At 46.2% G+C, this 21376-nt stretch overlaps 1 protein-coding gene across 8 annotated transcripts in view; it reads left to right on the top strand.

The window, feature by feature from the left end:
* The first annotated feature begins 4633 nt into the window (after positions 1 to 4633).
* The window catches only part of MARK2 (microtubule affinity regulating kinase 2), a 126895-nt gene continuing 110152 nt past the window's right edge, over positions 4634 to 21376 (top strand). For 6 of the 8 annotated variants that reach the window (XM_032233821.1, XM_032233818.1, XM_032233816.1 and 3 more), the window contains exon 1: positions 4634 to 5186. In XM_032233821.1, the coding sequence (XP_032089712.1) occupies positions 5133 to 5186 (54 nt within the window). In that variant the 5' untranslated portion in view covers positions 4634 to 5132. The remainder of the gene's footprint in view (positions 5187 to 21376) is intronic. The other 2 variants (XM_032233819.1, XM_032233815.1) reach the window with 1 other exon arrangement.

Here is a 21376-nt window from a genome sequence, read left to right as displayed (position 1 = left end):
TTGTTCTATTCTTATTCATTCTTATGCTGTTCTTAATACATTCTTAATTCTATTTCTATATTCTATTCTCATTCATTCTTATTCTTATTCTATTCTTATTCATTCTTATGCTATTCTTAATATATTCTTATTCTATTCTATTTCTATATTCTATTCATTCTTATTCTATTCTTATTCATTCTTATGCTATTCTTAATATATTCTTATTCATTCTTATTCTATTCTTATTCTATTCTATTTCTATATTCTATCCTATTCTCATACATTCTTGTTGTATTTTTATTCATTCTTATGCTATTCTTAATATATTCTAATTCTATTCTATTTCTATATTCTATTCATTCTTATTCTATTCTTATTAATTCTCATGATATTCTTAATATATTCTTATTCTATTTCTACATTCTATTTCTATTCTCATTCATTCTTATTCTATTCTTATTCATTCTTATGCTAGTCTTAATATATTCTTATTCTATTCTATTTCTACATTCTATTCTCATTCATTCTTATGCTATTCTTATGCTATGCTATGCTAATCTAGTCTTATTCTTATTCTATTCTTATTCTATTCCACTGTACTCCATTCCATTCCATGCCAGGAAAGTTCTCCCTCGTTTTCTCACGTGTTTTTACAAGAAACGAAGAAAACGTCTCATCTCATCTGCGAAGGAAGGCAGATTAAAGCTCCCAGTTGTTTGGAAACCCAGCGGCTTCATAATAATCTGAGGATAAGCTCAGAACTAGTTTCACCCATCATGCTTAACCAGCTTAGCAGAAACGGCTCCAATTTCTATCTGCCTCTTCCAGTACACACCTCCACCTGGGGTTGTGCCAAATTGTGGTGACAAGTTACAAAAGCGACAAGATAAAGGTGGCAAGGATACATAATGACCCCATTCCCACATCCCAGTCAGTCCTAAGTATTTTCTAGTGTTGTTGTGGCCTGCCAGTAGAGCTGGCAGCTGATTCGGGCAGTGAGGAGGGTTGGGGAGGAACCTGGGCCAGTCCTGGAGTCTGGGGAAGGCTCTGAGGAGGGCTCTGTGTCGGAGGCAGAGAGGGGGCCAGGGCCATCTGACAGTTATGAGCTGCCTTCGGAGTCAGACATCAGGGAGGCAGAAGAACAGCTGGAGCCTGTTCCCAGTGTGCGCATGCGCAGAGCTGCCAGACAAAGGGAAGAGCTAAAGAACAGGGGTCGACTTGGGAGGAAGGCCACAGGTGGACGGTGAATGGCCCCTCCCAGAGGGAATAAAAGAGGAGCAAAAGGGGAGTGGAGTTTGCAGGAGGCAATTAGTTCGCTTCATTGGTTCATGACTCTCCGAGACTCCTGGCCAAGTTCTGCAGAGATCGGCCTGGCAGCTCTCCAAGCCAGAGAAGGTCTGTGACTGTAAATCCTCCTTTGAAAATCTTTGCTGGATGTGAATGAGCAGAATTCACAGTCAATTAATAAAAGGGTTTTTTGTCAAGACAAGGAGTTTGCCTCGTGCTCTTGGGAAGCCTCAGTCAGAACAAGTTTGAAATATCTATGCGTATGTGGGGAAATTTCCATGGGTTTCTATGGGATTTACAAGTAGTCCTTGACTTTACAACAGTTCATTTAGTGACTATTTGAAGTTACAACGGCGCTGGAAAAAGTGACTTATTACTGTTTTTCACACTTAACGACCGTTGCAGCATCCCCATGGTCATATGGTCAAAATTCAAACGCTTGGTAACCGGTTCATATTTATGACGGTTGCAAAAGTCCCAAAGTCACGCGATCCCATTTTGCGACCTTCGGACAAGCAAAGTCATATCGGGAAGTCAGATTCACTTAACAAACCTGTTACTATTCTAACAACTGCAGTAAATTCATTTAAATTCTGCGGCAAGAAATGTCAAATGGGGGGAAAAGTTCATGTAATAAATATCTTGCTTAGCAACAGAACTTTTGGCCTCATTTGTAAGAGCCATAGGTCAAGGACTACCTTCCTGCATTGGCCCAAACCATAATATGTACTCTCCACCTTTTCACTCTCTATTTTAATCTTTTTTAAATTCTGTTTTTAACTTGCTTTTATGATCATGATTTTTTTTTAAATACGAGAGCCACTTTGGCCTAGTGGTTAAAGCACCAAGCTAATGATGAAAGAAATGTCCTTCTGGGTTCGGCTCCAAGTGGGGAAAAAGACACTGGAGACGTGGAGGCTGCTTGGAAAGATGGTTTTAATGGTGGACAGGACCACATGGCTCGAGCCCTGAACAGAAAAGGGGATCACATGCTTCAATGTTGGTGGAGAAGAAGAGAAGGGCTGAGGGAGGGGCTTGCTAGGCTTTTTATAACCTGTTCAGTCCCACCTCTCTGTTTCCTGTTCCTGTGTAAGAAATGCATTCTGATTGGTTGTCAGACTCCCATGGGGCCATACAGGGGCAACTCTCTAGGCTGTGTTTTGAATCCAGGTTTGGTTGAGTTCTCAGATGCCATGTGGTCAGTTGAGTAAAAGGCCAATATTATCATGCTTTAATCCCATCCTCCTGTAGCTGAAGTGGAGAACTCTTTATTATGTAAAGTGGACTAGCTTGGCCTTCTTAATGGCCCATTGACAAAGTGGGGATGGGCAGGAAGCTGCAGGCAGCTATTCTGTCTTTTAAAACATGTTTCTTTCTTTTCACATCCAGAGAAATATTCTGCCTTTTCAATATTTCCTAGGATATTTCATTTTTCTGGGAGAGGGCTGGGTGATAACTTCCTACACTAGGAAACAGGAGATGGCGAGTTCTAGTCCCACCTTAGGCATTTTGAAAGCCAGCTGGGTGACTTTGGGCCAATCACCAGGAGACTGGGAGGTCTAGTTCCGCCTTAAGACATGAAATCCAGCTGGGTGATTTTGAGACAATCACCAGGAGACAGTGAGTTCGAGTCCCGCCTTAAGTGTGAAAGCCAACTAGGTGACTTTGGGCCAGTCCCTCTCTCAGCCCAACCTACACCACAAGATTGTTGTCGTGGGGAAAATAGGAGGAGGAAGAAGATGTGTTGGATATGTTTTCCACCTTGAGTTACTGGTAAAAATAATAAAGTCAGGATACAAATTAAATTAAATCTTTTTTTTAAAATTATTATTGTAGACTTCCCAGAGTCACTTTGGTATGATGTCCACAAATCTTAAGGATGACAGAGTTCACCTGACTAGGGGAATTCTGGGAATGGAAGTCCATATATCATAAGGCTGATAGGGTTGATTGCTAGATTGTTGTCTTCCCATAATGTGTTGTTGTTGTTATTAATTGCGAAGTCGTGTCTGATCCATTGCGACCCCATGGACCACGTTCCTCCAGGCCTTCCTGTCCTCTACCATCCTCTGAAGTCCATTGAAGCTCAGGCCGGCTGCTTCGGTGACTCCATCCAGCCACCTCCTTCTCTGCCGTCCCCTTCTTCTTCTTTTGCCCTCCATCGTTCCCAGCATGAGGCTCTTCTCCAGGGAGTCCTTCTTCCTTCTCATCAGGTGGCCAAAGTCTTTTGAGTTTCCTCTTCAGGATCTGGCCTTCTAAAGAGCAGCCAGGGTGGATCTCCTCTAGGACTGACCGGTTGGATGGCCTTGCAGCCCAAGGGACTCAATGCAGGAGTCTTCTCCAGCACCAGAGTTCAAAGGCCTCCATTATTTGGCGCTCAGCCTTCCTTATGGTCCAACCTTCACAGCCACACATTGCAACTGGGAAAACCATCGCCTTGACTAGACACACTTGTGTTGCCACACTGTAAAATTGCTTGGGAAATTAATGGATGCAAAGCTGAAAATGACACCGATCAGCGCTAGAATGCACCACTAGAGGGCAGCAAAAACCCACGAAAAAAATAATAATCAAAACCCTCAGCCCTCTAGTGGTCATGCACGGTTTGGCAGGCCAACTCTGGTGCTGTATACTAGTTAGTAAAGCGAATAAGATGCGCTTAAAATCATTCAGTTCAAAGCAGAGGGATGAAATTCAATCAAAAGGCATTTTACCCATCTTCTTATAAGATAATTGTAACGAAAAAACAGGGATGCAGGCATTAAACAAATCAATATTAATTTTAATTGAAATTAATTATAAATTAATTTTATAAAATTAATTAAATAATAATTAATCTTAATAGTTAATTATGGTTTGCTCTGACCAGCTCTGCAATCTGATTTTTTTAAAAACAATCGACGTATCTTTATGCTGGATCAGCAATACCAAAAGCGGGGAGGGAAACTTCACCCATTTCGCCTCTTTCCGTCAACTCCGAGCCCGTTCGGCTATTTTCGTGTCTAGGAAAAAAAAAAGAAGGTTCGGGTGTTTTCGACGACAACCGATCGCTTTCCCCTTTTTTATTTTTTTAAATACCGTGCCCATTGATTTCCGGAAGTGCTTTATTTATTTATTTTCCCGTCTCCTCCCACCTTGACTTTCTGTCCAATCGTAAAGCCATTGCAAACCTTCACCCCGCCCCTTTCTCCTCCCTCTTTTTTTCCCCACCTGCCTTCCTCATCTTTTTTTTTCTCCCCCTTCCTCAGCCAATCAGATCGCCGCTTAACCTCTTCGGCTTTTTCCGCCGACCGTGGGAAGCGTCCCCGGGCCGTGTTCGCTGCCGCGGTTGCCCCCCTACCCACCCCTCGGCTGTTTCCGTCATCTCGGCGGAAGTTGCCGAAGCCCGGCTGAGGCGGCCATATTGGGAGCCGCCGCTGTGTGAAATCCGAGGGGCGGCAAGTGGCGTCCTGGCCCCGGCGGCGGCGGCGGGAAGACGGTGCCGGAGCCCTGCGAAGGAGGCCCGGCGGGGCTTGGCGACGTCCAGCCGGCTTCAAACGCAGGGGTGGTTTTTTTCTTCTTCCGGCGCGGCCTGGCTCTAGCGCCTCATCCCCGGCCTCGCGTGATCCTGCAAGCCGGGCACCCCGCACCCTAGCCCGGCTTGGAAGAGGAGCCTTATGCCGGGCCTTCCGACCGCCCAGTGAGCCCCCGCTTCCCCCATGCTGGTGGCCTGGCCGCCCCCCTCGCCCTGAGGAGGAGGAGGAGGAAAAGAAGAGGAATAAGACTCCCCCCCCCATCCCTTCCAGCTGGGCCAAGCAGAAGGAAGAGGGGAAGGCGCTGAGCAGCTGGGGGGAGCTCCCCTCAGGCGCCTGCCAAGGGGAGCCATGTCGAGCACCGGCCGCAGCCCCCTGCCCACCGTGACGGAGAACCTGGAGCAGGTAAAGACGGGAGAGGGAGGGGGGCTAAATATAGACGTGGGGGGGGCTAAGAACAATTATTTGGGGGGGTCTTTGGGGTATCCCCCCCCAGAGCGAATTGAAGAGCTGGGTGGCTTGAAACCTCTGCCCCACTTAAGCTGGAGGGGAGGGGGAGAGGTTTAAATGCCCCCAATCCCTTTAATCTTCCTGCCATTCTGGGGGGGGGGAGAAAATGTGTTGGGGACCCCCCCTCTCCCCAACCTCCTATTGAAGGAGCAGGCCCTGCACAGGTGGTTGCAGGGGGGGAGAAGGGGTTTCTTTTTTGGGGGGGGGGAGCGATCTGTTTCTTCTAAGGCAGTGGTTTCCAACCTTTTTTTGGGGGGGACATGCCCCCCGCCTAAGCATCTCTAATAATCCTGATTGCCCCCCCTCCTCCATGTGACATATGATTCTTACTTTTCTGATTCACTTATTAAATAAGCAAATATTACTTTGCTTAAGTGCTTGCTTACTTAACAACTGGGTTTAAACCAGGTTCAAATTGCCCCCCCCCACCCCAATTAAAAAATCAAATTCCACCACCCCCGGGCTGTGCCCCCCCTCCCACATTGGGAACCACTAGTCTAAGGTTTTTTGGGAGGGGGAAGAAAGGGGATCAAGATGGGATCCTACCCCCTCCCCATAGTTTGCCCCTCTTCCCCCCCCCCCCCCAGTTGGCAGAGGGTGTTGAGAGAGGAAGGACCTGTCTGGCTTGCTTTTGCAATTGGGGGCAGAGAAAACAGGGGCTTTCCTGCGATTGGAGTATAACTCCCCCCCCCCCCCCCCGTTTCAACCTCACATCCACTGGCTTTTTGAATCTGTGCTTCTGAATCGGGGAATTTGAGGGGTTGGGGGTTTCCCTTTGCTTTGCCCCTCTGTGCCACACACACACACACACACAAATAAGACACCCCCCCCCCTTTGCGAGCGGGGGTGCCAAGGAAAGAGGAAGGAAGATGGTGGCTTCTCTTTTTTCCCTCTTGAAACTGGTTCTGCTGCTTTTGGGTGGGTGGGTGGGTGGAAGAGTGTCTTTCCCCTCCAAAATGTCTGCCTGTGTTTAAAAAAAAACTCTCTTCGGAGGAGGCACGGAGAGCGAGGCTGGTGAAACATCTGGAGGGCTGTTATGGACACCCCCCCCCCCTGAGGAATGGATTTGTGCCAAGATTTTGGAGGAGGCTGAAGGGTTCTTTTCCCAATGGGTGGGTTTGGGTGGAATAGAGTAAAATAGAATAACAGAGTTGGAAGGGACCTTGGAGGTCTTCTAGTCCAACCCCCTGCTCAGGCAGGAAACCCTACACCACTTCAGACAAGTGGTTGTCCAGTCTCTTCATAAAAGCTTCCAGTGATGGGAAAGGAAGGAAGGAATAACAGAGTTGGAAGGGACCTTGGAGGTCTTCTAGTCCATCTTCTTAAAAGCCTCCAGTGACGGGGAAGGAAAGGAAGGAAGGAAGGAAAGAAGGAAGGAAGGAAGGAAGGAATAACAGAGTTGGAAGGGACCTCGGAGGTCTTCTATTCCATCTTCTTAAAAGCCTCCAGTGATGGGGAAGAAAAGGAAGGAAGGAAAGAAGAAAGGAAGGAATAACAGAGTTGGAAGGGACCTTGGAGGTCTTCTAGTCCAACCCCCTGCTCAGGCAGGAAACCCTACACCACTTCAGACAAGTGGTTGTCCAGTCTCTTCATAAAAGCTTCCAGTGATGGGAAAGGAAGGAAGGAATAATAGAGTTGGAAGGGACCTTGGAGGTCTTCTAGTCCATCTTCTTAAAAGCCTCCAGTGATGGGGAAGGAAAGGAAGGAAAGAAAGAAGAAAGGAAGGAATAACAGAGTTGGAAGGGACCTTGGAGGTCTTCTAGTCCATCTTCTTAAAAGCCTCCAGTGATGGGGAAGGAAAGGAAGGAAGGAAAGAAAGAAGAAAGGAAGGAATAACAGAGTTGGAAGGGACCTCGGAGGTCTTCTATTCCATCTTCTTAAAAGCCTCCAGTGATGGGGAAGAAAAGGAAGGAAGGAAAGAAGAAAGGAAGGAATAACAGAGTTGGAAGGGACCTTGGAGGTCTTCTAGTCCAACCCCCTGCTCAGGCAGGAAACCCTACACCACTTCAGACAAGTGGTTGTCCAGTCTCTTCATAAAAGCTTCCAGTGATGGGAAAGGAAGGAAGGAATAATAGAGTTGGAAGGGACCTTGGAGATCTTCTAGTCCATCTTCTTAAAAGCCTCCAGTGATGGGGAAGGAAAGGAAGGAAAGAAAGAAGAAAGGAAGGAATAACAGAGTTGGAAGGGACCTCGGAGGTCTTCTATTCCATCTTCTTAAAAGCCTCCAGTGATGGGGAAGAAAAGGAAGGAAGGAAAGAAGAAAGGAAGGAATAACAGAGTTGGAAGGGACCTTGGAGGTCTTCTATTCCATCTTCTTAAAAGCCTCCAGTGATGGGGAAGGAAAGGAAGGAAGAAAGGAAGGAATAACAGAGTTGGAGGGGACCTCGGAGGTCTTCTAGTCCATCTTCTAAAAAACCTCCAGTGATGGGGAAGGAAAGGAAGGAAGAAAGGAAGGAATAACAGAATTGGAAGGGACCTTGGAGTTCTTCTAGTCCAACCCCTTGCTTAGGCAGGAAACTGGTTATAAATAAAGCGACTTGCCTGGGAGAAGCTCTCGGGGATGAGGGAAGGCAAGCCTGTGCAGGTGTATTTCTTTGCCCTCACACCTGCTTCAGATGTAGCAAACCTGGCTTGACAAGGGTGTCTTGGTCCAGCAACCAAGAGACAGGAGGTGTGAGAATAGAGATTCTTGAATCCAAGGAAGATGCAGTGGAAGGTAATGGCAGAGATCTTCCTCTCTCATTTATTCTCTCTCTAGACTGGGAATAAGCAGGCTGGGAAGCTGCGTTTCTCGAACCCAAAGCAGGTAACCACCTTCTCTGTTTTACATTTCGACTATGGGTGCAACCTAGCAGTGGCCGGTTGCAAGCAATTGTGGGAGATGCGATCTAAACACTAAAGCATTAGAACGATGCTTAGTTCTTGAGTCTGTCACAGAAGTTGTGTTTGAACAGGGTGCACAAACCTTTTGTTGTTAGTTACGAAGTCGAAGTCGTGTCTGACCCATCGCGACCCCACGGACAATGTTTCTCCAGGCCTTCCGGTCCTCTACCATCCTCTGGAGTCCATTGAAGCTCATGCCGGCTGCTTTGGTGACTCCATCCAGCCACCTCCTTCTCTGCCGTCCCCTTCTTCTTCTTTTGCCCTCCATCGTTCCCAGCATGAGGCTCTTCTCCAGGGAGTCCTTCTTCCTTCTCATTCAGTAGCCAAAGTCTTTGAGTTTCCTCTTCAGGATCCGGCCTTCTAAAGAGCAGCCAAGGTTGATCTCCTCTAGGACTGACCGGTTGGATGGCCTTGCAGTCCAAGGGACTCAATGCAGGAGTCTTCTCCAGCACCCGAGTTCAAAGGCCTCCATTCTTTGGCGCTCAGCCTTCCTTATGCTCCAACCTTCACAGCCATCCATTGCCACTGGCAAAACCAGAGCCTTGACTAGACATACTTGTGTTGGCAGGGTGATATCTCTGCTTTTTAGGATGCTGTGTAGATTTGCCATTGCTTCCCTCTCCAGGAGCAAGCCTCTTTTAATTTCTTGGCTGCCGTCCCCGTCTGCGGTGATCTTGGAGCCCAGGAAAAAGAACCTAAAATAAAAGAAAAATAGAATAAAACCCAAAGTAACCTTCTGACTTTTAGAAGCCTTGTGGCTTTCAGAATCCCCAGCCAGCCACCATGGTGGAGTGCAAGGCTGGCTGGGGAATTCTGGGAACTGAAAACCCACACCTTTTTTAAAAAGCTGCCAAGGTTGGACTCACCTCTGAGTTAGAAGATTCTTTCGCCGCCTCAAGGTAAATATTTAGTGGATTATTTGGCTCCTTCAAGGGGAAAGGCAGCTGAAGGATTGCATGGACTATTCAAAGGATCCCTAACCCGGAACGTGGCTTTTGTACATGTATGTAATCTTGCATCTGGCGGTAGGGGTTATGTTGAGCAATCGATTCATTTTACTTTCATGTGGCACGGGGTGGATGCCGTGGCGGGCTGGGTCGAGTCTACTTCCTGATAAAGAGCGCAGGAAGTTAAAAGAAGGTGAGGTGACGAAACCACTCTTAGAGCTAAGTTGATTCCGCATCGAGGTGTCTTCCAACATTCAGCCGAAGTCTCTCTGTGAAACCAGGCAAATGGGCCCTTGAATCCAAGGCTGGAAACCCACCCACCCACCCTAAAAACTATGGAATAGGACAGAAGCAACACCTGTGCAGGTACCTTTTTAATATACAACAGTTGTACCTTTTTACGAAGGGCAGGTGTATGATGTCACTGGAACCGCTGGTTCGCTGCTGCTTTAATCTACTTTAATGGCAATAATAACCCTTTGTGAATAGCACACTTGAAAAATACTACTCCGTGCAAAATGTGTACCTCTTACAGTGTTGGACAAAACTCTGTCCTTATTCTCCCATCCGTTGGGATTGTAAAAGTAGCCAGGTTTCAAAATTTAAGCTGATAACGTTTGTTTTGCCGGGGTGGGTCAGGTGAACCGCTGTGTCTGAATTCATGCCTTGCGTTGAGCCATAAACCATGGTTTGCAAACCACAGTGGCTGGCTTTATATGATGTCCCAAAGCGCAGAGTTAACCCATTGGCGTTTTAACGCGTCAAGTTATCCCAGGGAGGTCTTGCTTGGAGTTAACCGCTTGTTGTTTCTCAGCTGTTTTCGCAAACCCTTTGGATTAAAAAGCCAGCATATAAATCACCCACGCTAAATGCATGTGTGAATTGTTTCTGGCTAACAATAGAATGCAATATAATAGAATAACAGTTGGAAGGGACCTTGGGAAGGCCACACTTGGAATACAGCATCCAGTTTTGGTCACCGCGTTGTAGAAAAGATGCGGTGACTCTAGAAAGAGTTCAGAGAAGAGCAACCAAGAGGATTAGGGGACTGGAGACTAAAACATATGAAGAACGGTTGCAGGAACGGGGGATGTCTAGTGTGATGAAAAGAAGGACGAGGGGAGACATGATAGCAGTCTTCCAATATCTCAGGGGCTGCCCCAAAGAAGAGGGAGTCAAGCACCTGAGGGCAGGGCAAGAAGCAATGGGTGGAAACTAATCAAGGGGAGAAGCAACTTAGGAGAAATTTCCTGACAGTGAGAACAATGAATCAGTGGAACAGAAGTTGCCTCCAGAAGTTGTGAATGCTCCAACACTGGAAGTTTTTAAGAAGATGTTGGATAGCCATTTGTCTGAAACGGTATAAGGTTTCCTGTCTAGGCAGGGGGTTGGACTAGAAGACCTCCAAGGTCCCTCCCAATGCTGTTATTTTATATTATTCTAGTCCATCCCCCCCCCCCCCCCCCCCCCCCAGTGAGACACTCTTCAACTTTATTAGGTGACAAACTTCCTTTTTAAGCAAGCGTGATAAAAGGCTGCAGATTTATAAAAATTATACTTCAACCAGGAGAAGGGAGTCAGTTGGCGAGTCCTGGTGTAGGTCCTAGGAGTCTCCAGATGGTTCTGAGAAGAGCTGATCTACTCCCATCACAGATTTCTTTCTCCTATGGGAGCAGAGTAAATTGTTGGAGGTGCTTCAGAGCCTTGGAATATGCACTGCTTGCAGGGAGAAGTCATATGGATCCATTGCGCCTTCCCTCCCACACATGTTTCTTGGCTGCCCACAGATCCAGTGTTAGCTGAGAGCTGGGCAGAAATGCTGCCTTCTCCCCCTTTTTTCTTTCCTCCTTCATTCTCTGCAGGAAAGTCTTTCTCTCTCATTCGCTCTCTCTCTCTTTCTCTCATTCTCTCTCTCTCTTTTTCTCATTCTCTCTCATTCTCTTTCATTCTCTCATTCTCATTCACTCATTCTCTCTTCTTTCTCTCATTCTCTCACTCATTCTCCCTCTCATTCTCTCTCTCCCATTCTCTTTCATTCTCTCATTCTCTCACTCATTCTCTCTTTCATTCTCTCATTCTCTCACTCATTCTCTCACTCATTCACTCATTTGCTCTTTCTCATTCGCTCATTCTCTCATTCTCCCTCTCATTCTCTCTCTCTCCCTCATTCTCTCTCACTAATTCTCTCTCATTCTTTCTCTCATTCTTTCTCATTCTCTCTCACTCATTCATTCTCATTCTCTCTCATTCTCTCTCTCTCTTTTTCTCATTCTCTCTCATTCTCTTTCATTCTCTCATTCTCTCTTCTTTCTCTCATTCTCTCACTCATTCTCCCTCTCATTCTCTCTCTCCCATTCTCTTTCATTCTCTCATTCTCTCACTCATTCTCTCTTTCATTCTCTCATTCTCTCACTCATTCTCTCACTCATTCACTCATTTGCTCTTTCTCATTCGCTCATTCTCTCATTCTCCCTCTCATTCTCTCTCTCTCCCTCATTCTCTCTCACTAATTCTCTCTCTCTCTCATTCTTTCTCATTCTCTCTCACTCATTCATTCTCATTCTCTCTCATTCACTCATTCTCTCACTCATTCACTCATTTTCTCTCTCTTTCTCCCTCATTTGCTCTTCCTCTCTCATTCACTCATTCTCTCTCTTCTGCCTCTCATTCTCTCTCTCTCATTCTCACTAATTCTCATTCTTTCTCTCATTCTCTCTTTCATTCTCTCATTCTCTCACTCATTCTCATTCTCTTTCATTCACTCATTTTCTCTCACTCATTTGCTCTTTCTCTCTCATTCAATCTCATTCTCTCTTCTTTCTTTCACTCATTCTTTCTCTCTCACTAATTCTCTCACACTCATTCGCTCTTTCTCTCTCTCATTCTCTCCTCCCCCCCACCTTGGCTTCCTGTTTTTGTGGTTGTTCTTCACAGCTTCCGCAATCTCTCTCTTGAATTGCGTTAGAGGGGCAGTTGATTTCTGGATCAGCCGGGGGAGGGGGGGAGAGACCTGTTCTTTGGAGACAACGTGAGTTGTGGTTGTAGGTGAAAATTGTCCCCCCCCCCCCATTTAGAAAACCAGGGGGGGTCTTCATCCTGCCAGTGACCCCCCCCCATATGATTATTTGCTTTTGTGTGTCTTTCAGTGGGGAGCCTGTCCATGAGTTGTCTGTCGTTTTTGAGTTTTCCGGTAGAAGAAATGTTGGGGGACTCAGTGACAGGCAGTCCTCGACTTACGGCCATAATGGAGCCCAAATCTTTCTTGTGGCTAAGCGAGGCAGCTGTTAAGTGAGCTTTGCCCCATTTTACAACCTTTTCTTGCCTCCACTGTTAAGTGCGGTTGTTAAGTTAGTAACACGCCTGTTGAGTAAATCTGGCTGCCCCATTGATTTTGCTTGACAGAAGGTCGCAAAAGGCGATCACATGCCCCCCCCCTTTCCAGGACATGGCAACCATCATAAATACGAGTCGGTTGCCAAGCGACCAAATTTAGACCATGTGACCAAAGGGATGGTACAGCAGTCGTAAGTGTGAAAAACGTCCCTTTTTTCCTTGCAACCTTCAACAGTCAGTAAACAAACTGTTGTAAACTGGGGACCACCTGTAAGTAAGTCAGATTTGATGCTTCTGATTCATAAGCTCTCCCCCCCCCCCCTTAAATCCACCTGTGGCGATAGTTGTACCTTGGTTTTAACTCAAGGTCCTTGGCTGCTGTCACAAATGGTAAAAATCCAGCTGCATTTTGCATGCTTCTTTTATTTTTCGGTTGCTTTTTTTGCCTCCTAAAAGAATTGGATCAAAGTTGTGTGGCTAATCAGCCACCAGGTGAATGATTATTATTAATCATTAATAATTATTTAGGAAGAGGGGGTCAAGCTATCTTCCAAAGCACCCAAAGGCCAGACAAGGAAGAATGGATGGAAACTGACCAAGGAGAGATTCAAGGAAATAAGGAGAATTTTTCAGACAGGGAGAACAATCAACCCACGGGACAGAAGTTGCCTTCAGACGTTGTGGGAGTTTCATCCCTGGAGGCTTCCAAGAAGAGACTGGACTGTCATCTGTCGAAAATGGTGTAGGATCTCCTGCTTGGGCCGGGGGTTGGACTAGATGACCTGCAAGGTCCCTTCCAACTCTTGTTAATCTGTTAAATCTTCCCTCAACCTAGGAAGTGCTTTCTTGAACTAAGGGCGAATTAAGGGCAGCCAAGTCAGATCTGATTTGTCCTTGCAAGGCAGATTCCAGAGATGGGAAGTTGAAAACAACCCCGAAAGTGACTGAGAACGAATCATTTCTGGATTTTGGCCGGGGGTAGATTTTGACCTCCAGTCTTTTAACTGGGAAGCTCAATCTGGTATAAGGTTTTTCACTTTCTGAACCATCAAACAGTCCTGTTCCTGTGAGGCACACACTCAGACCTTGGCCCTGTCAAGCAAGCCATCCTCACTGTCCATCTTTTAAGGTGCTACTCTCCCCCTAAACTGAAATTTGTGGGATTTTACCGAATTGAGATGGTCTCCCGATTTCGAACTTCGCACCCTAGTTAAAAGGAAGTCTCCATCACGCTCTGCTATCCCCAAAAAAACCCCACTTCTTAAACCAGGAAATTCAGGTTGGTCCCCGTCACTTGATATCATTGAGCCTTAAAAAGGTTTTAAGTTTTAGTTCGTTGCACAGCTGGATTTGGCATTTTGGTCTACCGGTTGAATCCTTCCTAAGGACCTGGGATAGACAGATGTGGAGGTTTGAAAGGGTGTAAGCTGTTCCGAGTTGAGCAGCCTTTTGCAATTGACCAGTGGTGTGTGTGTCAACGCCAGTGGTGTTCGGTTGCTATATATAATCGTTCCTCATGCAGTCAGCCAGATGTTCAAACCTGATTTGGCATTTTTATCCACCAATCAAGTCCTTTCCAAGGCCCTGGGAGAGGCAGATGTGGATGGTGTAAAAGGTTTCTTTTCAGGATGTAAACCGTTCCGAATCGAGCTGCCTTCTTTTGCAATTGACCGATGGTGGATTTGTCAATGCCGATGGTGTTTAAGTGGTACTCCAGTCGTTTATTCTTTATTGAAGCTGCTTTAGGTGTGGTTTTGTGTTGTCTTATACCACACGGGGCTAAGATGCTGAGCTTGTCGATCAGAAAAGTCGGCCATTTACCGGTTCGAATCCCTAGCGCCGCGTAACGGAGTGGGCTCCCATGACTTGCCCCAGCTTCTGCCAAACTAGCAGTTCGAAAGCAGGTTAAAAAATGCAAGTAGAAAAATAGGAACCACCTTTGAAATATATATTTTTTATTATTTTTACATTTAAAACAATGCAGTACCGCAGAGTTGAAGTGATCATACATTCACATTATACACAATTGGTCTCAACCATTAACTATTAGCCTACTTAGTGCATTATCTATCCTTCTGTCCAATCACAATATATACAGTTTATTCCAGTCTTGTCACCTTGTCTTATGCCAATCATAAAATCTGTTCCAGGCTTCACCCTTTATTTTTAAGTTCAAGAGTCACCCTATCTGCTTCCGCATAGACCAACACTTTTCTGATTATATCTAGCTCTGATGGTGTATTTTCTTTTTTCCAATACTGCGCAAAAGTTATGCATGCCACAGTTAGTACATGTATAATTAGATAGAGTACATTTTTTCTTAAACCCCTCCGGTATTATGCCTAGGAGAAAAAATTCTGGTTTACACAAAATTTGGTCTCCCACCATTTGTTAATAGGAACCACCTTTGGTGGGAAAGGAATAGTGTTCCATGCGCCTTTGGCGTTGAGTCATGCCGGCCACATGACCACGGAGACGTCTTCGGACAGCGCTGGCTCTTCGGCTTTGAAACATCGAGGAGCAGCACCCTCTAGAGTCGAGAAATACTAGCACATCTGTGCGAGGGGAACCTTTACCTTAAAACACACTAAGCCACAAACCCCACCTTAACAATAATATTAGGTTTGTTGACCGTGCTTTTTAAAAATAACACTGGTTTTGTGCAGGTATCAATCAATGGTTTGTGTTATGTAGCTTTATCCAAGTCCCACAATTAGGTGATTTTTTTCATGGTGGTGTTTCATCCAGAGTTTGGGGAGGGACGGAAACCCCTCAATCCCTCCCCCCTCCAGATGTTCTAAAAGTATTTGATCCGTTTTGCTTTAAGGGAAGAAAGATTTAATGTCCTATTTTGACTCCCCATTCCCTCCCCCCCCACACACACACACTGTTCAAAATTTAATTTCTATGATTTTTTTTTTTTGAGATATGAAGCTGGGGTTAATGCTCCTTTTTGTATTTTGTCCATCACCATTTCTTTATCATTAAACCACCCTTTTATTAGCATTCTCTCAGTCTGCCCTACTAATGCAGTTTGATTTTGTAGATGTTAGTAAGATTTGGATTTATGCACTGGCTTTTGGGATCCCACTTGGAAAAAGGCAGCAAGTGCATCATAATCGATATTTTATTGGGGGAATTAAATTTTCTCTCTGTCTCTCTGTCTCTCTCTCTCTGTCTCTCTGTCTCTGTCTGTCTGTCTGTCTCTCTCTCTCTCTCTCACACACACACACACACACACACACACACACACACACACCAACCAAGCAATGGTCATTGCCTGCAACAGATTAAGGTTTGCCCTGAAGAACTCACAAGTGGCAGCCCGTAATATGTCTCTGCTCTATTTAGCCCTGCTGGATTCTCAGTGGTTGGAGATCTTAAATGAGAGGGCGGGGGGGGGGGAGATAAGCCAGACGGGAGTTTTATGACCTCTTCCCCATATTTAAGCGAATCGCTGCAGTTGTTAAGTAAATCGTACGGTCGTTAAGCAGACCCCCGCTTCCCCACTTGACCCTACATGTCAGAAGCTGGCTGGGAAAGTCGGAAATCACACGATCCCAGGATGCCATCACTGTGCAAAGTCCATTTTCTGGTTTTTTCCAAGCTCCTGTGTGATGCTGACAATAAGGTAGAAATGCTGAGGCATTGGGCCAGTCCATAAGTCATATTTTTAAGCGTCGTTTTCACTTTGAATGGCCACCATTCAATGGCCTCTGCGTTGTATCTTTTCCTACTTTCCATGGGTGACTCAACCCAGCCCTTGATGGCTTAAGAGGAGAGATGCTCTCCAAAGCCCCCCCCCCCCCGCTTCATAGAATATAGAATAACAAGCGTTGGAAGGGACCTCGGAGGCCTTCTAGTCCAGCCCCCTGCTCAAGCAGGAGACCCTGTACCATTTCAGGCAGGTGGCTGTCCAATCTCTTCTTAAAAATCTCCAGTGATGGAGTACCCACCACTACTGAAGGCAAGCAGTCCCACTGGTTAATTGTCCCCACTGTTAGGAAGTTTCTCCTTAATTCCAGGTTGCTTATCTCTTTGGTTAGTTTCCATCCGTTGTTTCTTGCTCTGGGGTGGGTTCCTGCCAGTTCTACCCTCTTCTATAGAAGAGGCTCCACAAATCTAACATGCCGTTTAGAACCGGTTCCAGCTCCCTCCCCCTGCCCGTCCGCACATCATCAAGATGAAGAGCGAGAGGAGGAATTCTGGGAGTTGAAGTCCACAAGTCTTAAAGCTATCAAGTTTGAACACCCCTGGGTTTTTTTTCTAAAGGATTAGGGGTGCAAGGGTCTTGTAACTTCACAGCTTTAAGACTTGCACACTTCAATGCCGGAGCTCCTGAGCCAACATGACTGGAGGAGGAATTCTGGGAGTTGAAGTCCATAAGTCTTAAAGCTATCAAGTTTGAACACCCCTGGGGTTTTTTTTTCTAAAGGATTAGGGGTGCAAGGGTCTTCTAACTTCACAGCTTTAAGACTTGCACACTTCAATGCCGGAGTTCCTGAGCCAACATGACTGGAGGAGGAATTCTGGGAGTTGAAGTCCATAAGTCTTAAAGCTATCAAGTTTGAACACCCCTGGGGTTTTTTTTCCTAAAGGGTTAGGGGTGCGAGGGTCTTGTAACTTGACAGCTTTAAGACTTGCGTGCTTCAAATGCCAGAGTTTCTGAGCCAACATTTTGGTTGCTAAGCAAGAGCGTTGTTAAGTGAGTTTCACCACATTTTACAAGTTGGCCACGCCCACCCAGTCACATGGCCGGCAAGCCACTCCTACCCGGTCACATCGCTGGCAAGCCACTCCCACAAAGCAGGCCACACCTACAGAAGAGGTTCTAAAAAATTTTGAAACCCACCACTGCTTCAGATGCTTTGGAGGATAGGTTGACCCGCATCTTCTCTGGGGCAGCCCCTCAAATATTGAAAGTCTGCTATCAAGTCACACACCCTGGTCCTTTGGATTCATCAGAATAACAGAGTTGGAAGGGACCTTGGAGGTCTTCTAGTCCAACCCCTGCTCAAGCAGGAGACCCTATAAAGGTAGCTGTCCAGTCTCTTCTCAAAACTCTTCAGTGATGGAGCGGCCACCATGTATGAAGGCAAGGAGATCCACTGGTTAATTGTTCTCACTTAAGAAATTTCTCCTTAGTTCTAGGTTGAATCTCTCGATGATTAACCGAATAATACAGTTGGAAGGGACCTTAGAGGTCTTCTAGTCCAACTCAAGTAGGAGATCCTATCCCATCCCAGAAACATGGTGGTCCAATCTCTTCTTGAAAACCTCCAGTGATGGAGCATCTACAACTTCTACAGGCAAGTCGTTCCACTGATCAATTGATCTGGGATTATCGAATACTAACAGAGTTGGAAGGGACTTTGGGGGGTCTTCTAGTCCAACCCCCTGCTCAAGCAGAAGACCCCTTTCTGACAAAAAAAATGGCTGTCCTGTCTCTTCTTGGAAAAAAAAAAGTCCATTGTTGGAGCATTCACAGCTTCTGGAGGCCATTTGTTCCACTGCTTAATTACCGTCAGGAAATTCCTCCTTAGTTCTGAGTTGCTTCTCTCCTTGTTTAATTTCCACCCGTTGCTTCTTCAGGTGCTTTGGGGAGCAGGTGGACCCCCTCTTCTTTGAGGCAGCCCCTCCAATATTGGAAGAGTGCCATCATGTCTCCCCTGGTCCTCCTTTTCCCAGGCTAGCAGTGCCCAGTTCCTGGCACCGTCCTTCGTAAGTCCTCGCTTTCAGCTTCATCCTCCTTGTTTTTCTCAGTCTCAACACGCACTTAACTTAAGGCCTAGATTCTCCGCTCCCTTTTAGCATGTGTCTTAGCAACCAGGCCTAAAAAGAATGGCTAATGTGTAAGTGCAACGTGTAACAACAGCATCCTAAATATATCCCTAGCATCCCTCATGTTAGGGGAGCCACACACACAAAAATGAACAAGGGGAGGGAAGCAAAAAAAAAAGAGAGACCAAACCCCAAAACTTCTGCTTTTTTCCCCTTATGAATCAGGGTTGGGGGTGTCCCAGACTTTCTGGCCTTCTTGGTTTGAAGCCAGATTGCAGGTTTGAAGCCCCCCCCCCATCTATTTAAAAGCAAGGTTTCACCCTCGTCTCATTTGCAATTCTCGTTGGCTCCTTGGAAAACAACTAAATTTGGCTGGCATTTAGTCGTGACTGCTACGAAACGGGTCTCGCCACCCCAAATCGTTTTCCTTTGGCTTGTTTCAAGCTACATTTGTCGAGGCCTATCGTGTTTCCCCGAAAATAAGACAAGGTCTTATTTTCTTTTGAACCCCCACCCCCAAAATAAGCACTTGGCCTTATTTTCGGGGAGGTCTTATTATTTTTGAGGTGCAGAAAGCGGCGAGCATGGTCACCTCCTTGCCTGCTGCTGTGTTGCAATATTTTTTGGGAAAGGGCTTATTTTAGCGCATGCGCTCAAAAGCCCGATTGGGCTTATTATCCGGGGAGGGCTTATTTTCGGGGAAATGGTAGGGAAAAAAGGACACGCAATCAGGTGCAGCTAATCACAGGTAACTTGCCTGACTTTAACAACTGGGATTTTAATGTTCCTGTTTGAGGATGGGACTCCTCTCCCCCACAGCTTTTCCTGTGGGGGGTTCCATTCCCCCCCCCACACACAGAGCTAGTCCTCGACTTACGACCATCATGAAGCCCAGTATTTCTGTTGCTAAGGAACATAGTTGTTAAGGGGGCTCTGCTCCATTTTACAACCTTTCTTGCCACCGTTGCTAAGGGAATCACTGTGGTTGTTAAGTTAGGAACACGGTCGTTAAGTGAATCCGGCTTCCCCATTGACCTTGCTTGTCGAAAGGTCGCCAAAGGGATCGCGTGACCTTGGGACACTGCAACGGTCATAAGTATGAGCCAGTTCTGCTAAGCGGCTGAATTGTGATCATGTGGCCAAAGAGATGTGCAACTGTCATAAGAGTGAAAAACGATCATAAGTTCCTTTTTTTCAGTGCTGCTTTCAATGGTCACAAAATGAATACTTGTAAGTTGAGGACTCTGTACATGTAGAATATTTGTTAATTCTCACTTTCTTTTCCAGTAAATTCTTCCTTTTTCTGTGTTAGTTTCACACCTGTTGATTCAAGCTGCTTTTAAAATGAGAAGGAAGGAGGACATTTACCCTTTCCTTCCGCCCGGATTGAATACTTATATATACCCACTGCTTAAATCTATATATATAAAAGCGAAATGCCACTCACGCATCATCATGAAATCTCCAGAACCGTAAAGCCTACAAACTCGAAATTTGGCACGTATGTTCCTCTTGGCTTCTAGGTGCTTGCTAAGAAAGCATTTTTTGAAATGACCATCAGATCATTAGTATTTCTTACACGCTCTGATGAGAAGGAGTTAAGACATTCTACTCCCCCTCCCCACCTGAAAAGAACTCTGTTCCAACTGCCACTTGGGCATGGGCGTGGCCAGCTGCCAGCTGGGAGTTTACACATTTTACTCCCCCCCCTCCCCATCTGAAAAATGTTCTGATGCTAAGTAGTTAGACATCCTACTTCCCCTCCCCACCTGAAAGGGAGAGAAAGGGGATAAGATAGGAGAGGCCTCTGTGGGGCAAGCCTGAGGGAGAGAAGGGGAGAGGAGAAGCCAATCGTAACTACTCATTAATGTTCAAGCTTTAACTGTCAATTTATCAAGCCCGATCACAAGCACGGGTATCCAACCAACTAGTGCTGTTATATAACGCAGCCATACAAAATTCTCCTTTTACCGGAAACTCTATTCCCAGAGGAGAACCGGTCTACTTGCTCAGTTATTCCGTTGTTTTTGATGCCATCTATGCTCCTACTGCCTTTTCTTGGTCCGCAAAGCCTTTTGCAGGGTGGGCCCAAAGCCTTTTGATCCTTTTTCGGGTTTGATCTCGACAGTTGCAACCCCAAACCTCACTCGGAGGGGATCTGGCTGTCCTTTGGGCCTTGGTTCCTCTGGTCAATGGAGCGAGCAAATGGGGGGGGGGGGCGCTGCCAGGAGAACTTGGAGAAGGCATAGGATGCCAGCAATTCATTTTCCTTGAAAATGGGGGAAGTGGGAGGAAGAAGGGGTGGGCAACGAAATATTCTCTTGAGAAACCCTTCTTTTTTTCCCCTGCAGGATCTTTGAATCATCTGCTAATTACAGAGAGAGAGAGAGGGAGAGGGTGGGATGCATATGTTTTGGTACAATACTGGGTGATGTATGGATATTCATTGCTGATACGGCCAATCCCTGATTTAAACAAAATGACCGATTCATTTTGAGGGAGGGAGGGACGAAGGGAGGAAGGAAATGAAGGGATGGGGGAAGAGGAAGGAAGGAAATGAAGGTATGGGGGAAGAGGAAGGAAGGAAATGAAGGCATGGGGGAAGAGGAAGGAAGGAAATGAAGGCATGGGGGAAGAGGAAGGAAGGAAATGAAGGCATGGGGGAAGAGGAAGGAAGGAAATGAAGGCATGGGGGAAGAGGAAGGAAGGAAATGAAGGGATGGGATGGTCTTTTATTCCTCTGACAAAGCAAGAAACACAGTGGCTCAGTGGCTAAGATGTTGAGCTTGCCAATCAGAAAGGTCGGCAGTTCAGCGGTTCGAATCCCTAGTGCCGTGTAACAGAGTGAGCTCCCGTGACTTTTCCCAGCTTCTGCCAACCTAGCAGTTCGAAAGCACGCAACAAAATGCAAGTAGAAAAATAGGAACCACCTTTGGTGGGAAGGGAACAGTGTTCTGTGCGCCTTCAGCGTTGAGTCATGCCGGCCACATGACCCCGGAGACGTCTTCGGACAGCGCTGGCTCTCCGGCTTTGAAACGGAGATGAGCACCGCCCCCTAGAGTCAGGAACGACTAGCACATAATGTGCGAGGGGAACCTTTACCTTTAAAGCAAGGAAGTTTCTGCGCTTAACTTTTGTCCA

The sequence above is a fragment of the Thamnophis elegans genome, chromosome 17 (genome assembly GCF_009769535.1).
Source record: "Thamnophis elegans isolate rThaEle1 chromosome 17, rThaEle1.pri, whole genome shotgun sequence".
Classification (NCBI taxonomy): domain Eukaryota; kingdom Metazoa; phylum Chordata; class Lepidosauria; order Squamata; family Colubridae; genus Thamnophis; species Thamnophis elegans.
This window is presented reverse-complemented; position numbering and strand designations above follow the sequence as displayed.